Here is a 13125-nt window from a genome sequence, read left to right as displayed (position 1 = left end):
GGTGAAGTGGACGAGATGCTGCAGAGGTGAACCGGACAAACGGTGAAGTGGAGAAGAGATGCTGCAGAGGTGAAGCGGACAAACGGTGAAGTGGACGAGGTGCTGCAGAGGTGAAGCGGACAAACGGTGAAGTGGACGAGATGCTGCAGAGGTGAAGCGGACAAACGGTGAAGTGGACGAGATGCTGCAGAGGTGAAGTGGACAAACGGTGAAGTGGAGAAGAGATGCTGCAGAGGTTAAGTGGACAAATGGTGAAGTGGACAAGAGATGCTGCAGACGTGAAGTGGACAAATGGTGAAGTGGACAAGAGATGCTGCAGACGTGAAGTGGACAAGAGATGCTGCAGAGGTGAAGCTGACAAAAGGTGAAGTAGACAAGAGATGCTGCAGAGGTGAAGTGGACAGACGTGAAGTGGACAAACGGTGAAGTGGACAAGAGATGGTGCAGAGGTGAAATGGACAAAAGGTGAAGTGACAATATTTGCTGCAGAGGTGAAATGGACAAAAGGTGAAGTGGACAGGCCTTGATAACAGCCTGGATGAGGTGACAGGAGAGTGAGAGGGAGTGAGGAATCCAAGACACGCTGGGGTTGCGAGTTGGGAGGGCTGAGAAGATGGTGGTGCCTTCTGCACAGTAATAGGGAAGGGGGGAGGAGGCCAAAGGGCTTAGGGGAGTAGATAACAAAGTCTATGTTGGACAAGAGAAAGTGAATACTCTAGAGTCTTCAGCCTTCGTAGTTTATTTCTTGGCAAGCATTTGAAGAGTATGTGAAGCAGTTTCTGCTGCCTCTTGAGAGGTCAGAAGTTATTCTTAGATCAGGTAGACAGGTGATTTCAGTAGTCTTGTTTATATATTAAAGAAATTTTATAGAATAAAAAATTAAGAAAAATTCTTTTCTCTTTTCAGAAAAATATTTAGCATTCTTCTGATTCAGACAATAGTCCATCATGAGGACCTGTTGGAATGGTTAGGGTTAAACTTGTCTGATTCAGGGCCTCATCATTTCATTGGCCAGAAAGAATATTGTTGCAGACCTAAAATAATTTAAAAGATGTTGCTTCTCAGGTGCTGTGCCCAAAGATCTTCATTACCCAGGGACCAATGGCCACCCATAAGAAGCTTCCAATTTCAGGTTAGAGCCAGAAATTGTAGAGCATTCTAGAAAGGTGCTATTTTTATCCCCATTTTACAAAGGAAATCTCCATCAGTGACTTGGTGAGGGTCATCCCATAGCCATTCATTCTTCTTCTAGCTTGGCTGGCCTGAGAGGGCACAACCTGAGGGGCCATCAGAAGGAAGGACCTTAATAGAGGAACAGGAAGACATTTGAAAATAAGATGTCCTCATAATTATTAAAAAGTTACCTTTCATATAACAGCAGAATTCAGATACTGCTTTCTGGAGTGTTTATGTATTTGGGCACATGCATATATGTACTGTGAGTCAATCTGAGTGTATATGCGTATTGTGAATGTGTGTAGTGAGTATGTAAATGTGTTTGTATGTGAACATACATGTGTTTTCCATGTACAAGTGTCTACATATGTGATGAAATCTTTTGAGTTCTCTTCTGCTACAAGTACCCATGGTTTTGACATGCATGAGACAGGCAGGGTCTGGCATCTACCAGGGAGGGAAGGAACAGCAGACCCCAAGTTTCAGGAGGGCAAGGTTCAGGTGCCTTCCATTATTCACTGGGGAATCCAAAACTATTTTGAACATTGAGCCACCACCTGGTTATTTTTTAAATTAGGGAACAGGCTTTTCTGCCTGCAAATAGAAATGGATTTCTTTCTGTGACTTAATGGCTTTCCATATGAGGACAGCAATGCCATAAAAATTACTGGGGCTGCTGAAGTTGGGTGGGAACAGTGATTGCAGTGACTTGTTAGGGAAGCCAGCAGACAGAGGAGGAATAATGGTCCTCTGGTTATTATCTGCAGGGGATTCTGGACCAGCTTTGCCCATGGGGTTAGACCCTGCTGGATTCCAAGCTCAACCTGAGGAGCTTTTGTTGTGCCCTGTCTTTGATGCTTTCTTTTATCAGAGTGGGAGCCACCTCAGATTGAGTCCTGCTTCCAAAATAAACTTTATTCTTTGATCTTAGTGTTTTTACTGATCACAATAATTAGCACTTGTATAGAGATTTAAGATTTGGAAAGCAAGCACTTTTATGTTTGTTCTTTCTTATGATTGCTCTGTGCCATTATCGTTCCCATTTTACAAGTGAGGAAAAGGAAGCTGAGAAAGGTTGCATGGGTAGGATTTGAATTTAGATCTTCCCTATTCTTAAATCTAAGGCTCACCATCAGCCTGCTCTGACATTGGTGTTTCACAGCTGGGCAACTGCTTCTGTTTGCGGGGGGAAGGAGGGCGTGTGTTGTGAAGGGAAGAAAGGGGAAGGGGCTTAGTGTTAGGGGAAATGGGGGTGTCTTGTGCACCCCTTGTGAGGCAGGTCAGTATATACGTGGAGGTGCTTCATGGCAGGGATATTCTGGATCAGAGTTCTGGGCCCTGAGGGTTGGTCTGGGGGAGACAAGCGGGGCTCAGGTACCTCTCCCTGGCAGCTTGTGGCTGCATGGGACAGTCTCTGTCGTTTTGCCCAAGTCTGTTTTCTCCGCTCCACTTTGCGCATGTCTTCCCAAAGTAAATCATCTGTCTCCTCTCCAACAGGCAGTCGTGGCCCACGAAAATTGACGTTCCCCAGGACCTGGAAGATGACCTCACTGCATCCCCACTGTCTCACACACCCGTCCCCCAGTCGCCCGCACGCACGGCGGAGAATGTTCTCAACGGCCACCGGAACAAGGCTCTCGGGGACTCTGCAGCCAAAAAGGAGGAGGCAACGGAGCTGACTGGGCCGCCGCTGTCCGTGGTGCCATCGGCTAGTCTCAAGCCCACCACCAGCGGGCGCAAGTGCCTATTCCGGGTGGAAGAGGATGAGGAGGAGGACGAGGAGGACAAGAAGCCCGCCTCCCTCTCCACACAGGTGGTCTTGCGGCGCAAGCCCTCCGTCACCAACCGCCTGACCTCGCGCAAGAGTGCGCCAGTGCTGAACCAGATCTTTGAGGAGGGCGAGTCGGACGACGAATTCGACATGGACGAGAACCTGCCACCCAAGCTGAGCCGGCTCAAGATGAACATCGCCTCACCGGGCACGGTGCACAAGCGCTATCACCGCCGGAAGAGCCAGGGCCGCGGCTCGAGCTGCAGCAGCTCTGAGACCAGCGACGACGACTCAGAGAGCCGCCGGCGCCTGGACAAGGACAGCGGCTTCACCTACTCGTGGCACCGCCGGGACAGCAGCGAGGGGCCCCCGGGCAGCCAGGGCGACGGCGGCGGCCAGAGCCGACCAGCCAACGGCAGCCGTGGCCCGGACAAGGCCAGCCCCGACGGTGGTGGCCAGGGGGGTGGAGGCCCCTCGGGGGGTGCGGGGGGCGGCAGCACGGGCCCCTCGGGCAGCACGCGCCGCTGCGCCGGCCCCGGCGAGCTGGTAGAGAGCCTCAAGCTCATGAGCCTGTGCCTGGGCGCGCAGATCCGCGGTGGCGCCGGCTGCCTCCTGGACCCACAGAGCGCCTGGGCCCTGTCCAGCGTGCGCGTCCAGGAGAAATCGGCCTGGAGGATGTGTGTGGGCTCGGCCGGGCCGGCCCCCCCAGGGCCCCGCGTCAAGCTGTTCTCGGAGCGCATGGTGGGCCCGGCCGAAGGGCTGGAACGGCTGAAGAGCAAGAACTTGAAAAACAGCGTCTTACAACTACCTCTGTGCGAAAAGACCATCTCGGTGAACATCCAGCGCGGCCCCAAGGAGGGCCTGCTGTGCGCCTCGGGGCCCGCCAGCTGCTGCCAGGTCATCTGAGGGTCCGGGCCCTCCCCTGCTCTCCTCCCCTCTCTCCCCCTCCCCCCTTGCTGTTCAGAGCTGTGAACCCCCCCACCTTCTCTCACTGTACCCCTGTGGTTGTCTCAGACCTTGGGCTTCTGAGCAGTGATGGCTTCTTTCTGTTTGTGTGCTCGGTGAGATGACAATGCATGGTCTTTGTGCATGCTGCTAGCCGCGACACTTTTTTTTCCGCTGAATAGTCTTATTTCATGGTGTAATTTCTACATTTATAATTTTAATACAAAGGTCCAGATTAAATTAAAATATGGATCTGGAGCCTACATGTAAATGGAGCACTTAGAAATTTCCTGTTCTGCACTTATAATCTAGAGAGAAACATGCTTTTGTTCGTGAAAATGTTCCTTCCTGTTCTGACCTTCTGTGATACCAGAACCATGGGCTACGTGGCCTCCACTCCTTTGTGTTTGAACTAGAACCAAAGCAATAATGTTGGGATGCTGAGAACTCTGAGGGCCGGGCCAGGCTGCTCGAGGAAGGCCCGGCCACCCCGGTGAGCTCTGGCCTGCATCTGGGCCGGCTGGAGCGGAAGAGAACCTGGGGCTGGCGGTAGCAAGCTCCCAGAGCGCTGGGCAGCTCCCCCCAGTGGTGTGTTCTATTAGAGGCAGACAATCTGATTTTTTAATACAATGACGATAATCAATGAAGTCTTAAGTAGAGCTAGAGATTTGTCCCCATGGAAGGGAAACTTGTGAATTTGAGCCTCTCCCAGGGCTTCCCTTAAGATGAGGTAACGCTTGTGGTCACTAGGCCCACAGGGTGCCGTTTCAGCAAGAAATGAAAGGTTTAAACAGGGGTATATATTTATGTTGGAACATTCGGACAGAATTCTATTTTTTTAAATCCCTCTGACTCTCTGCAGTAGTTTGAAAATAGTATTGTCTTCTCTTCCAGTTCTTCTATTCTTCCATGTTCAACCTGCCCCCAAAATGGGCTAATTTGGACATAAACCAACATGGCGGGTGTGTGTGCATACAATACATATGTATATGTACACATCCACACAGATAAACACACACCCCAAGATAGAGGAAAAAAACCCTCTTATGTTTTTTCTTTGTGGGAAGCTTTCCTGTTTCACTCTCATCTCCTTGCTATAATAACGGCAGTAAAATCCTTCTTGCTTTTGACTCTTCTTTAAGACCACTTTGGGTGGTCCTTTTGTTCTATAAGGTAGGGTAGATTGCAGGTTCTTCTCTTCGCAATGGGCAGGGGGCTCTTTGGGCTGTTCGCTGGGTCTCAGAAGCAGAGATTGTGACCTTGGGGATAGGTGGGGCCTGACAGGACTAGGGCCCAGGTGGGGAGGGGGGAGACAGACCAGCCGCCATGTGTCCGGAGTGACCCAGCTCGCCCGGGTCTGGCGGAGAGTGGGCGGAGCACCAAAGAACAGAAGCGACTTTTCCTTGGGTCCTAGGGCTGTGGCCCCCTCTCCCGGTCATGGATCATGTGACTGCTCCTGGAACGCAGTCTCCCTCCTTAACCAAGCAGACGGGGCTGCACACCTGGGTCTCCTTTCCGGTCCAGGCTCGCGCGTCAAGTGGCAGCGCACATTCAGGGTGAAGGTTCTGTGTCCAACACCGTGAGAGTGGATGTGAGGTTGGATTTGGAGAAGGTGGGATCTTCCCGAGGGCCAGCGGTGAAGTTGGGGGGCTCACGGAAGCGTGAGGCTGCCCTCGGAGGAGGAGAGACGCTTACTTCTAAAGGGCATTGGCAATAAACTCTTTGTTGCAGCTGTTTTTTCCAAGTATTGTAAATACTTTTTTCCTGTGATTATGTACAGCCTTGGAATGGCACCTTTTAACTAACCCCCTATGTATTTGGTTTCCAACGGTTTTTATATTCAGATGTATATATATATAGATGTGTATATAAATATAAATATATATATATAAATATATATATTATATATATGGTGCTCACTTTAGAAACAGCAGTGTTGACCATTTATGCTGCAGAGCTGTGAGACAGCCTTAGTCGTTGTGGATGGTTGGTGGAACCTCTGGGCGTTCAGATGTCGGTCTGAGTGTTGTCTTTTATCCATTTGTTCCTAAGTGAATGATTGTGCATGTGTCGTCTGTCCTGGGCTGTTGTCCCGTGAAAAAGAGGGAGAGAATAACCATTACATTAAGATAATATTGGACCAAACTATGTACTTGCTCTAAACAGTTTCTTGTACCCCTTAACTTGTCTTTAAAAGTTGCATAAGAGTTACAGTAGTGTATAAATTAAATATTGTGTGAAAACAATTAGTCTTGTATTTTTCTGTATGTGTGTATATATAATTATGTACCTCTAACAATTCTATCTGTATTTAAAAGATGTGACAATCTTGACACAGAATTTTAAGCATAGTCGTGAAAATGAACAGATTTAGCAAAACAGAGATGAATTCAGGATAACCCGCCAAGTATGAATTGTGATGTGTTAAGAGGGTACAGGAATACCAGCTGATCTGGTCAGTGGCTTCCAGCTGTCTGAATTTTTTCATTGTGTAACATTCACAGATGTGTGACAGAAATGGAAAAAAAAAATCCAACTAATAAAGTAACATCTTGGTGTTCAGCACATAAATGGTGTTCTATGTCAGATTTGTACCATTTGCAGACTGATCTCTGAGGAACATACCCCACACTGTGTAGAAACTGCCATTCTATATCATATACAAGAAGGTCTTTGCTCGGGAAACAGGCAGGGGAACGGAGGTCGACATGGCTGGGGGCTCGTGACCTCCTCCCATGGGAGGGAGCTAGGCTCACTCCAAAACTCTAAGAGGTTCCAGTATTTGTATAAGGAAGTCCAGGCCCTTCCCTCAGTGAAGGCCCCATGGACGATGATGGTACCAGAAGGGCTCTCCAGAGTAGCCTTAGTGGGGCAGTGATGGAGGCTGGGCAGTACTTGAACTCTTGTCTAAATTGTTTCCAAGAGGGCAAAGGAGATGTTCACACTCAGTTGGGAATAGAGTTCTGTCTTACCAAGGAAAGTAGAGGGAAAGAAGTTAAGAGAAAATGGGGAATCCCGGTGATAGTGATAAAAAGGGAAGCCAGATTAAAGGAAGGCCATGGTCAGAAATAAAAAGAGACCTTGGAGGGAGGACCAGGATAAAGTGGGGAAAAAACCAGGCTGGAGAGAAATGTGCAGTCAGTAATACATATATATGAATGTGAATGGAATGAACTCACCCGTAAAATGGAAGTGGATAGCAGAATAGATTAAAAACCAGAATCCAGCACACTGGGAACAGGCATACCCACAGTTAGATTATTTTATTATGCTTTGGCTAAAGTAAAAAAAGGTAGGGGTGACAATAGAATAGACTTAGATACCTTAAAAGATCACACCCTGTATTCAATTGGAACTTATTCCAGGAATGTGGGACTGTTTATATATTAAGGAAACTATAAGCATAATTGACTGGGTTAAAAACAACAAAAAAAGTATATGAATAGATGCAGAAAAAACTTCTGATAAAATCAATACCCATTTCTATCAACACTGGAAAACATAAGCATCAATATCTAAAACCAAGAGAGAGCATTATCTATAAGAAAACAAACTTGAAGCCTTCCCAATAAGATCAGGGTGAATGTTTGTCACTGTTTTTCAACATTTGTATTAGAAACTATAACAATAAGACAAGAAAAAGAAAATGGAGGAATAAAAATAGGCAACGAGAAAACATCACTTTCAGATGATGTGATGGAATCTTTAAAGAATCTTAGAGAATTAAAAAACGTTGAAACTTTTAGCAAAATTTCAGGATAAAAAAATTAAAAGCAAGTCATCAACATTTCTATATATTACCAGCAAAATCCAGCAGGAAGAAAGAGGGAAATTACACTTAAGAGAACTAAAAAATATAAATATACTTGGGAGTCTACTTGCCAAAACAAAGCCAGGCACTGTATGAACATAAATACAAAACACTTTTCACGCAAAAACATTCCTAAACAGAAATATGAATTGCTCATAAATAAGTTAAACATATATATACACACACACACATTCTATCCAAGTTAATTTACTTAGGCTTATGCCCAACTACCAAAGAATTATTTTATAGAGTTAGAAAAAAAATAGCAAAATTCATCTGGAAGAACAAAAGGTCAATGTCAAGTGAGCCAATGAAAAAATTATGAAAAGAAATGGCCTTGTACTACCAGATTTCAAACTGTATTATAAAATAGTAATCATCAAAATAATCTGGTACAGACTAAGAAACAGAGTAGTGTATCAGTGAGAAGATTAGGTACAAAATTTTTGTTTTTCAGTCTGACTCTCTGTGACCCCATTTATAGGGTTTTGTTGTCAAAGGCACTAAAGTGATTTGCTATTTCCTTCTCTATCCCATTTTACAGATGAGAAAATGGAGGCAAAATATGGTAAAATAGCTTGCCCAGAATCACACAATTAGTATGTGTCTGAGACCAGATTTGAACTTGGGAAGATTGAGCCTTTCTGACTCCAGGCCCATCATCCTATCTTCTGTGTCACCTACCTGCCCGCTTAATGTCTGATAAACTCCCCAATCCAAGATTTTTGGATGAAAACTCATTATTTGACCAAAATTGCTGGGAAAAACCATAAGCAGTTTAGCAGAAACTAGGCACCATCTATGAAAATAAGGTCGAATTGAATAAATGAGTTAGACAAGGAATGATACCAAAGTAGAGCAAGCACTTGTCAAATCTGTGGAGAAGGAAAGTTTATGGTAAACAAGAGATAATCACAGGAAGTAAAATAGATCATTTTGATTAGATGAAATTAATTTGCACCCCCTTCCTCCAAGTGCAGCCAAAATTAGAAGGAAAAGTTAAAAGGGGAAAAATTTAGACATCATTTCTCTGATAAAGACCTCATTTTTCAAATACAAAGGGAACTGAACCAAATTTATAAAAGTAAGAACTATTTGCCAATTAAAATGACCAAAGGATATGAACAGACAGTTTTTAGAAGAAGAAATCAAAGCTATCAGTCAGTAGTCACCAAAAAATGCTCTAGGGTGGGGCAGAGCCAAGATAGCGGGGAGAAGCCAGAAGTTCCTTGAGCTCTCCCCATTTTCCCTAAGTAACAACTTGAAATCAAGCCTCTGAACGGATTCTAGAATGACAGGAAGAGATGGAAATGAAATAATTTTCCGGCTCAAGTTATCCTGGAAAGACTTTAGGGGAAAGAGGGAGGGAGGGACGGAGGGAGGGAGGGAGGGAAGTGCTACCTGGAGTCACCTGCCAGTGGCTGCTGGAGATCCAACCTAGAATGAATCTCCTCTTGTGAAAGGATGATAAAAGGAGACTGAGAGGCCGTTGCATTGTCTGATCTTCCTCTTTTTCCCTCTGCCTCCAAATTATCTCTTTCCCAGTCTCCAACACCTGTGTCAGCAAAGGCTGCCCTGCAACTCCTTCAGATGCTATGATCCACAGCTGTGAAGGCTCTGGGAGAACTGATCTGTCCCTTAACAAGGAAGGGAAGGAGGAAGGAAGGGAGGGAGGGAGGGAAGGAAGGGAGGGAAGGGAGGAAAGGAGGGAGAGAGGAAAGGGAGGAAAGGAGGGAGGGAGGGAGGAAAGGGAAGGAAAAAATGAGGAAGAAACAAGAGTCTTGAGCTACTGTGGTGACAGGGAAGATTAAAACACCAACTTAGTTCCTCTGAAGAAATCAATTGCTTAAAAGATACAATCGGTGGAGGAGGAATCTGGGAAGATAGAGGAGGAGGGGGGTAAATTTCAGGCTTTTTGGATTTCCCCCATAACAGGACAAATTTGTGCCTCTGAGGGAACATAGACAAGGAGAAAGCCACGAAGACTTGGGGACCATTGGGACTTTCACCTCTGAGGAGTTGGGTCTGAAGATTCAGGGAACCTTGGCTGATTGGGGATGCCAGGACCCAGCTATGCTGCTGAGATGTTACTCTGGGGGAAAGGGAGCCAGCACAGCGGGAGTGCAGACTAGGGGGGCAGGCCCACTGCTGGCTGCTGGAACTCAGCAGGAGGAGGGAGCTCTTGGTTTAGGGTTCCAAGTCAGAGGGGAGAGCTGAAGGGAAGCTTGAGGCACCATCCCCCCACCTCAGGATTAAAAGTGCTTATACTAATACTTTTTTTTTTTTTTTTTAATGAACTGGCAAAAAAGAAAGACCCCCACTATAGAAACATTATGGGAACAGAGAAGACCGGGATTCATCTTCAGAGAATACTGAAGTAAAAAAAGCTTCTAGCCCCAAAAGTAATGTGAAATGGCTCCCTGCCCAGAAAGAATTTATAGAACTCAAAAAAGAATTTTAAAATCAAATGAGAGACACTGAGGAAAAACTAAACAGAAAAAAATGGAAACCAAGAAAAGTAAGAAGATTATGAAAAAAAAAGTTAATCAATTAAAAAAGGGAAGTACAATCTCAAAGATGAAATAACTCTCTAAAAAATTAAATCAGGTGAAGGGAAGTCAGTAAAGTTGAGAGCAAGAAATGACAAAACATTATAAAGAATAAGAAAATAGAACAGAATGTGAAACATCTCATAAGAAAAACAACAGATCAAGAAGAGAAAATAAGAATAATTGAACTGACAGAAAGTTATAACCAAAAAGAGAACCTTGGCACAATAAGGCAGGAAATAATTCTAGAAAATTGTCCTGGAGTGATAGAACATGAAGGGAAAATAAAAATAGAAAAAAAAAAATCTACCAATCACCACCTCAAAGTGATCCTTTGTAGAAAACACACAGGAATATTATTGCCAAATTTAAACATCCCCAGATCAAAGAGAAAATTTTGCAAGGAACAAGAAAAAACCAATGCAAATACACTGAAGCTACAATTAGAATTGTGCAGGATTTATCAACAGTTACAATAAAAGACCACAGATCTTGGAATCATATCCACAGACAAGCAAAAGAACTAGGCCTGCAGACAAAAATATCATATCCAGCAAAATTATAATTTTGAATGAGAAAAAAAAGACATTCAACGAACTTGCAGATTTTCAGGACTTTCTATAACCAAACCCAAACTTAACAGAAAATTTAACATATAAGAGCCAATATGAAAGATCAATTTTAAGGAATTTAACATGAACAAACTGTTGAAAGATGGAAAAATTATTTATGTTTTTATATATGTACATTATATATTTAAGATTCACATTCACAATAGCATAAGCTCAAAAGAAAGATTGGCAGAGTAAATATTGGTAGAATAAAGATAAAAATAGCAATCATGTTATACAAATGAGGTGCAGAGGAAGAAGAGACACAGAAGCATCAGAGGGTGGAGGAGGGTTCATAGTTCTGAAAACCCACTCCCAATGGGAATGGGTTCAATAGGCAACACTAAATATGTACTATGAAGGATATATCTGTAAAGAAATAAGGGGAGAGGGATGGGTAGGTGGGGAAGCAAAAGGTGAGGGAAGAAGACAATGAAGGGATCCCTGGTTGGGGAGAAGTTAAGTAATAGTAAAGCAAGTTGTAGAGCAGAATTTAATTAAAGAGGCAGCATGGATAGGAAAGATATGTGTATATATATGGGATGGGTGTGGGTGTGAGTTTGTGTATATCTATCTATAATTATAATAAATATATATTTTCTTAACTGTAGCTTACTTGGGGGTGGTAGGGGATAAAAGAGGGGAAAATAATAAAGTAAATAAGGTGCACAACAAAGAAACAAAGAATTTACAAGGAAGTAAAGAAAAAATGCATATTCATGAATATAATTTCTCTAACTAATATACATTTATTTGACCTGGCAATTTGTTGTTATAATTTTATCCTCCCTTGTTATGATATGGGAGCCACATGCCAGTAGCTGCTGGAGGTCTAACTCAAACCTGTAGCTTATGTTTCTTGTGTCCTGTGTTCGAGTGCCATAATGTAGTGTCCAAACTAGCTCTCTGGAGGATCTAGGGACCAGCCTCAGGCTCAGTGGAAGACTGAAGGAGGCAGGAGAGGCACCAGGATGGTCAAAGATGGAAAGTCTCTATTTCCAGTCCTCTCAGCCCTTAAATACCTCAATATTATTACATCATTACAGCACATTAAGCATGTGCCAAGTAGAGAACCATTATCTCATCAATCACACTGCACAAGTGCAAACTACAAGCACCCTGCTATGTAAATGTCTCTTACTATAAGTATCCTTTTTCAAGTAGAACATAGGTGGTCACACCCTCCTTGACTTCTCAGGAAGGGTGAGAATACCAAAGGGAGGTGGGGAGCCAGACCAGACATTTTCAGCAGGTTCCCTCTGGCCTGAAGGGTCTTATGCCTTACCCAGAGTTCCCTCATTATCTGCGGCCCTCTATTCTCCCTAACATTCTGCCCTGATATTCTAAAATCAAAGGGCGAAATAATCATAGAATCCATTGATCATTTCCAGAAAGAGACCCCACGAGGAAAATCTCCAAGAAATAGTGTAACTAAATTCCAGAATTATCAGGTGTAAGGAATCCTAATGAGTAAAGAATCTTAAGTCTCAGCCATGTCTTTTGTGTAACTTTTTGCTGGGAACATGAGAATGTACTTGGAGTTCTCTGATAGAATTACAGGAAAAGCACAAAGAAGTTGGAAGGCCATCCTTTCTCATGCACTATTCAATGAGTATCGTTTATTGCAGGACTGTGTTTATCCCATTCCTTGAGTAAACACAACCCTTAAAGAAATGAACAAATATTCTCCTTTGTGGGCCTCTTGTACCTGGGAGGATGCTACCTCTCAAGAGTCAGGTATCAAATGGGAATACTTAGCCCAGTGCCTTCTTTGTTCTCAGCCAGAAAAACCCCTTAGTGGAAAAGGACCTTGAGGATTTGGGCTAGGAAGTAGTTTTATACAAATTGCTGAGCAATGGCTCCCACTCGAGACTGAATAGCTGTGACTGTCCTCCCAACCAAAGAATTCAGATGTTGGTGCTTCCTCAGGGTGGTGGTGATGTATGTTTGTTTGTTAACTGTGTATTACTTTTGTGCTATGAGTTTCCTCTTCTCTTATGTCTTATTTAAATCAAGGTTCTGAGCAGTAATAAACTTGTACTCACCTTCTTTAAGGCTTTAAGGCTGTTGAATGTGAATTCCAAACCTAGATTAATCTTATATCAGGTCAAGGAGAAAATGCTGCAAGCTGCCAAAAAAGAAACAATTCAAGTATCAAGGGACCAGAGTCAAGATTACACAGGTTAGCAGCTTCCCACATTAAAGGATCAGAGGGACTGGAATATGATATTCTGTAGGGCAAAGAAGCTTGGATTACAACCA

General features: G+C 44.0%; 1 protein-coding gene across 1 annotated transcript in view; it reads left to right on the top strand.

The window, feature by feature from the left end:
- Positions 1-6463, top strand: part of SNRK (SNF related kinase) — a 49409-nt gene extending 42946 nt beyond the window's left edge. Inside the window, exon 6 of the mRNA XM_031940467.1 lies at positions 2674-6463. Within this exon, the coding sequence (XP_031796327.1) occupies positions 2674-3853 (1180 nt within the window). The 3' untranslated portion in view covers positions 3854-6463. The remainder of the gene's footprint in view (positions 1-2673) is intronic.
- The last annotated feature ends 6662 nt before the right edge of the window (positions 6464-13125 follow it).

Source organism: Sarcophilus harrisii, chromosome 5 (assembly GCF_902635505.1).
Source record: "Sarcophilus harrisii chromosome 5, mSarHar1.11, whole genome shotgun sequence".
Classification (NCBI taxonomy): domain Eukaryota; kingdom Metazoa; phylum Chordata; class Mammalia; order Dasyuromorphia; family Dasyuridae; genus Sarcophilus; species Sarcophilus harrisii.
This window is presented reverse-complemented; position numbering and strand designations above follow the sequence as displayed.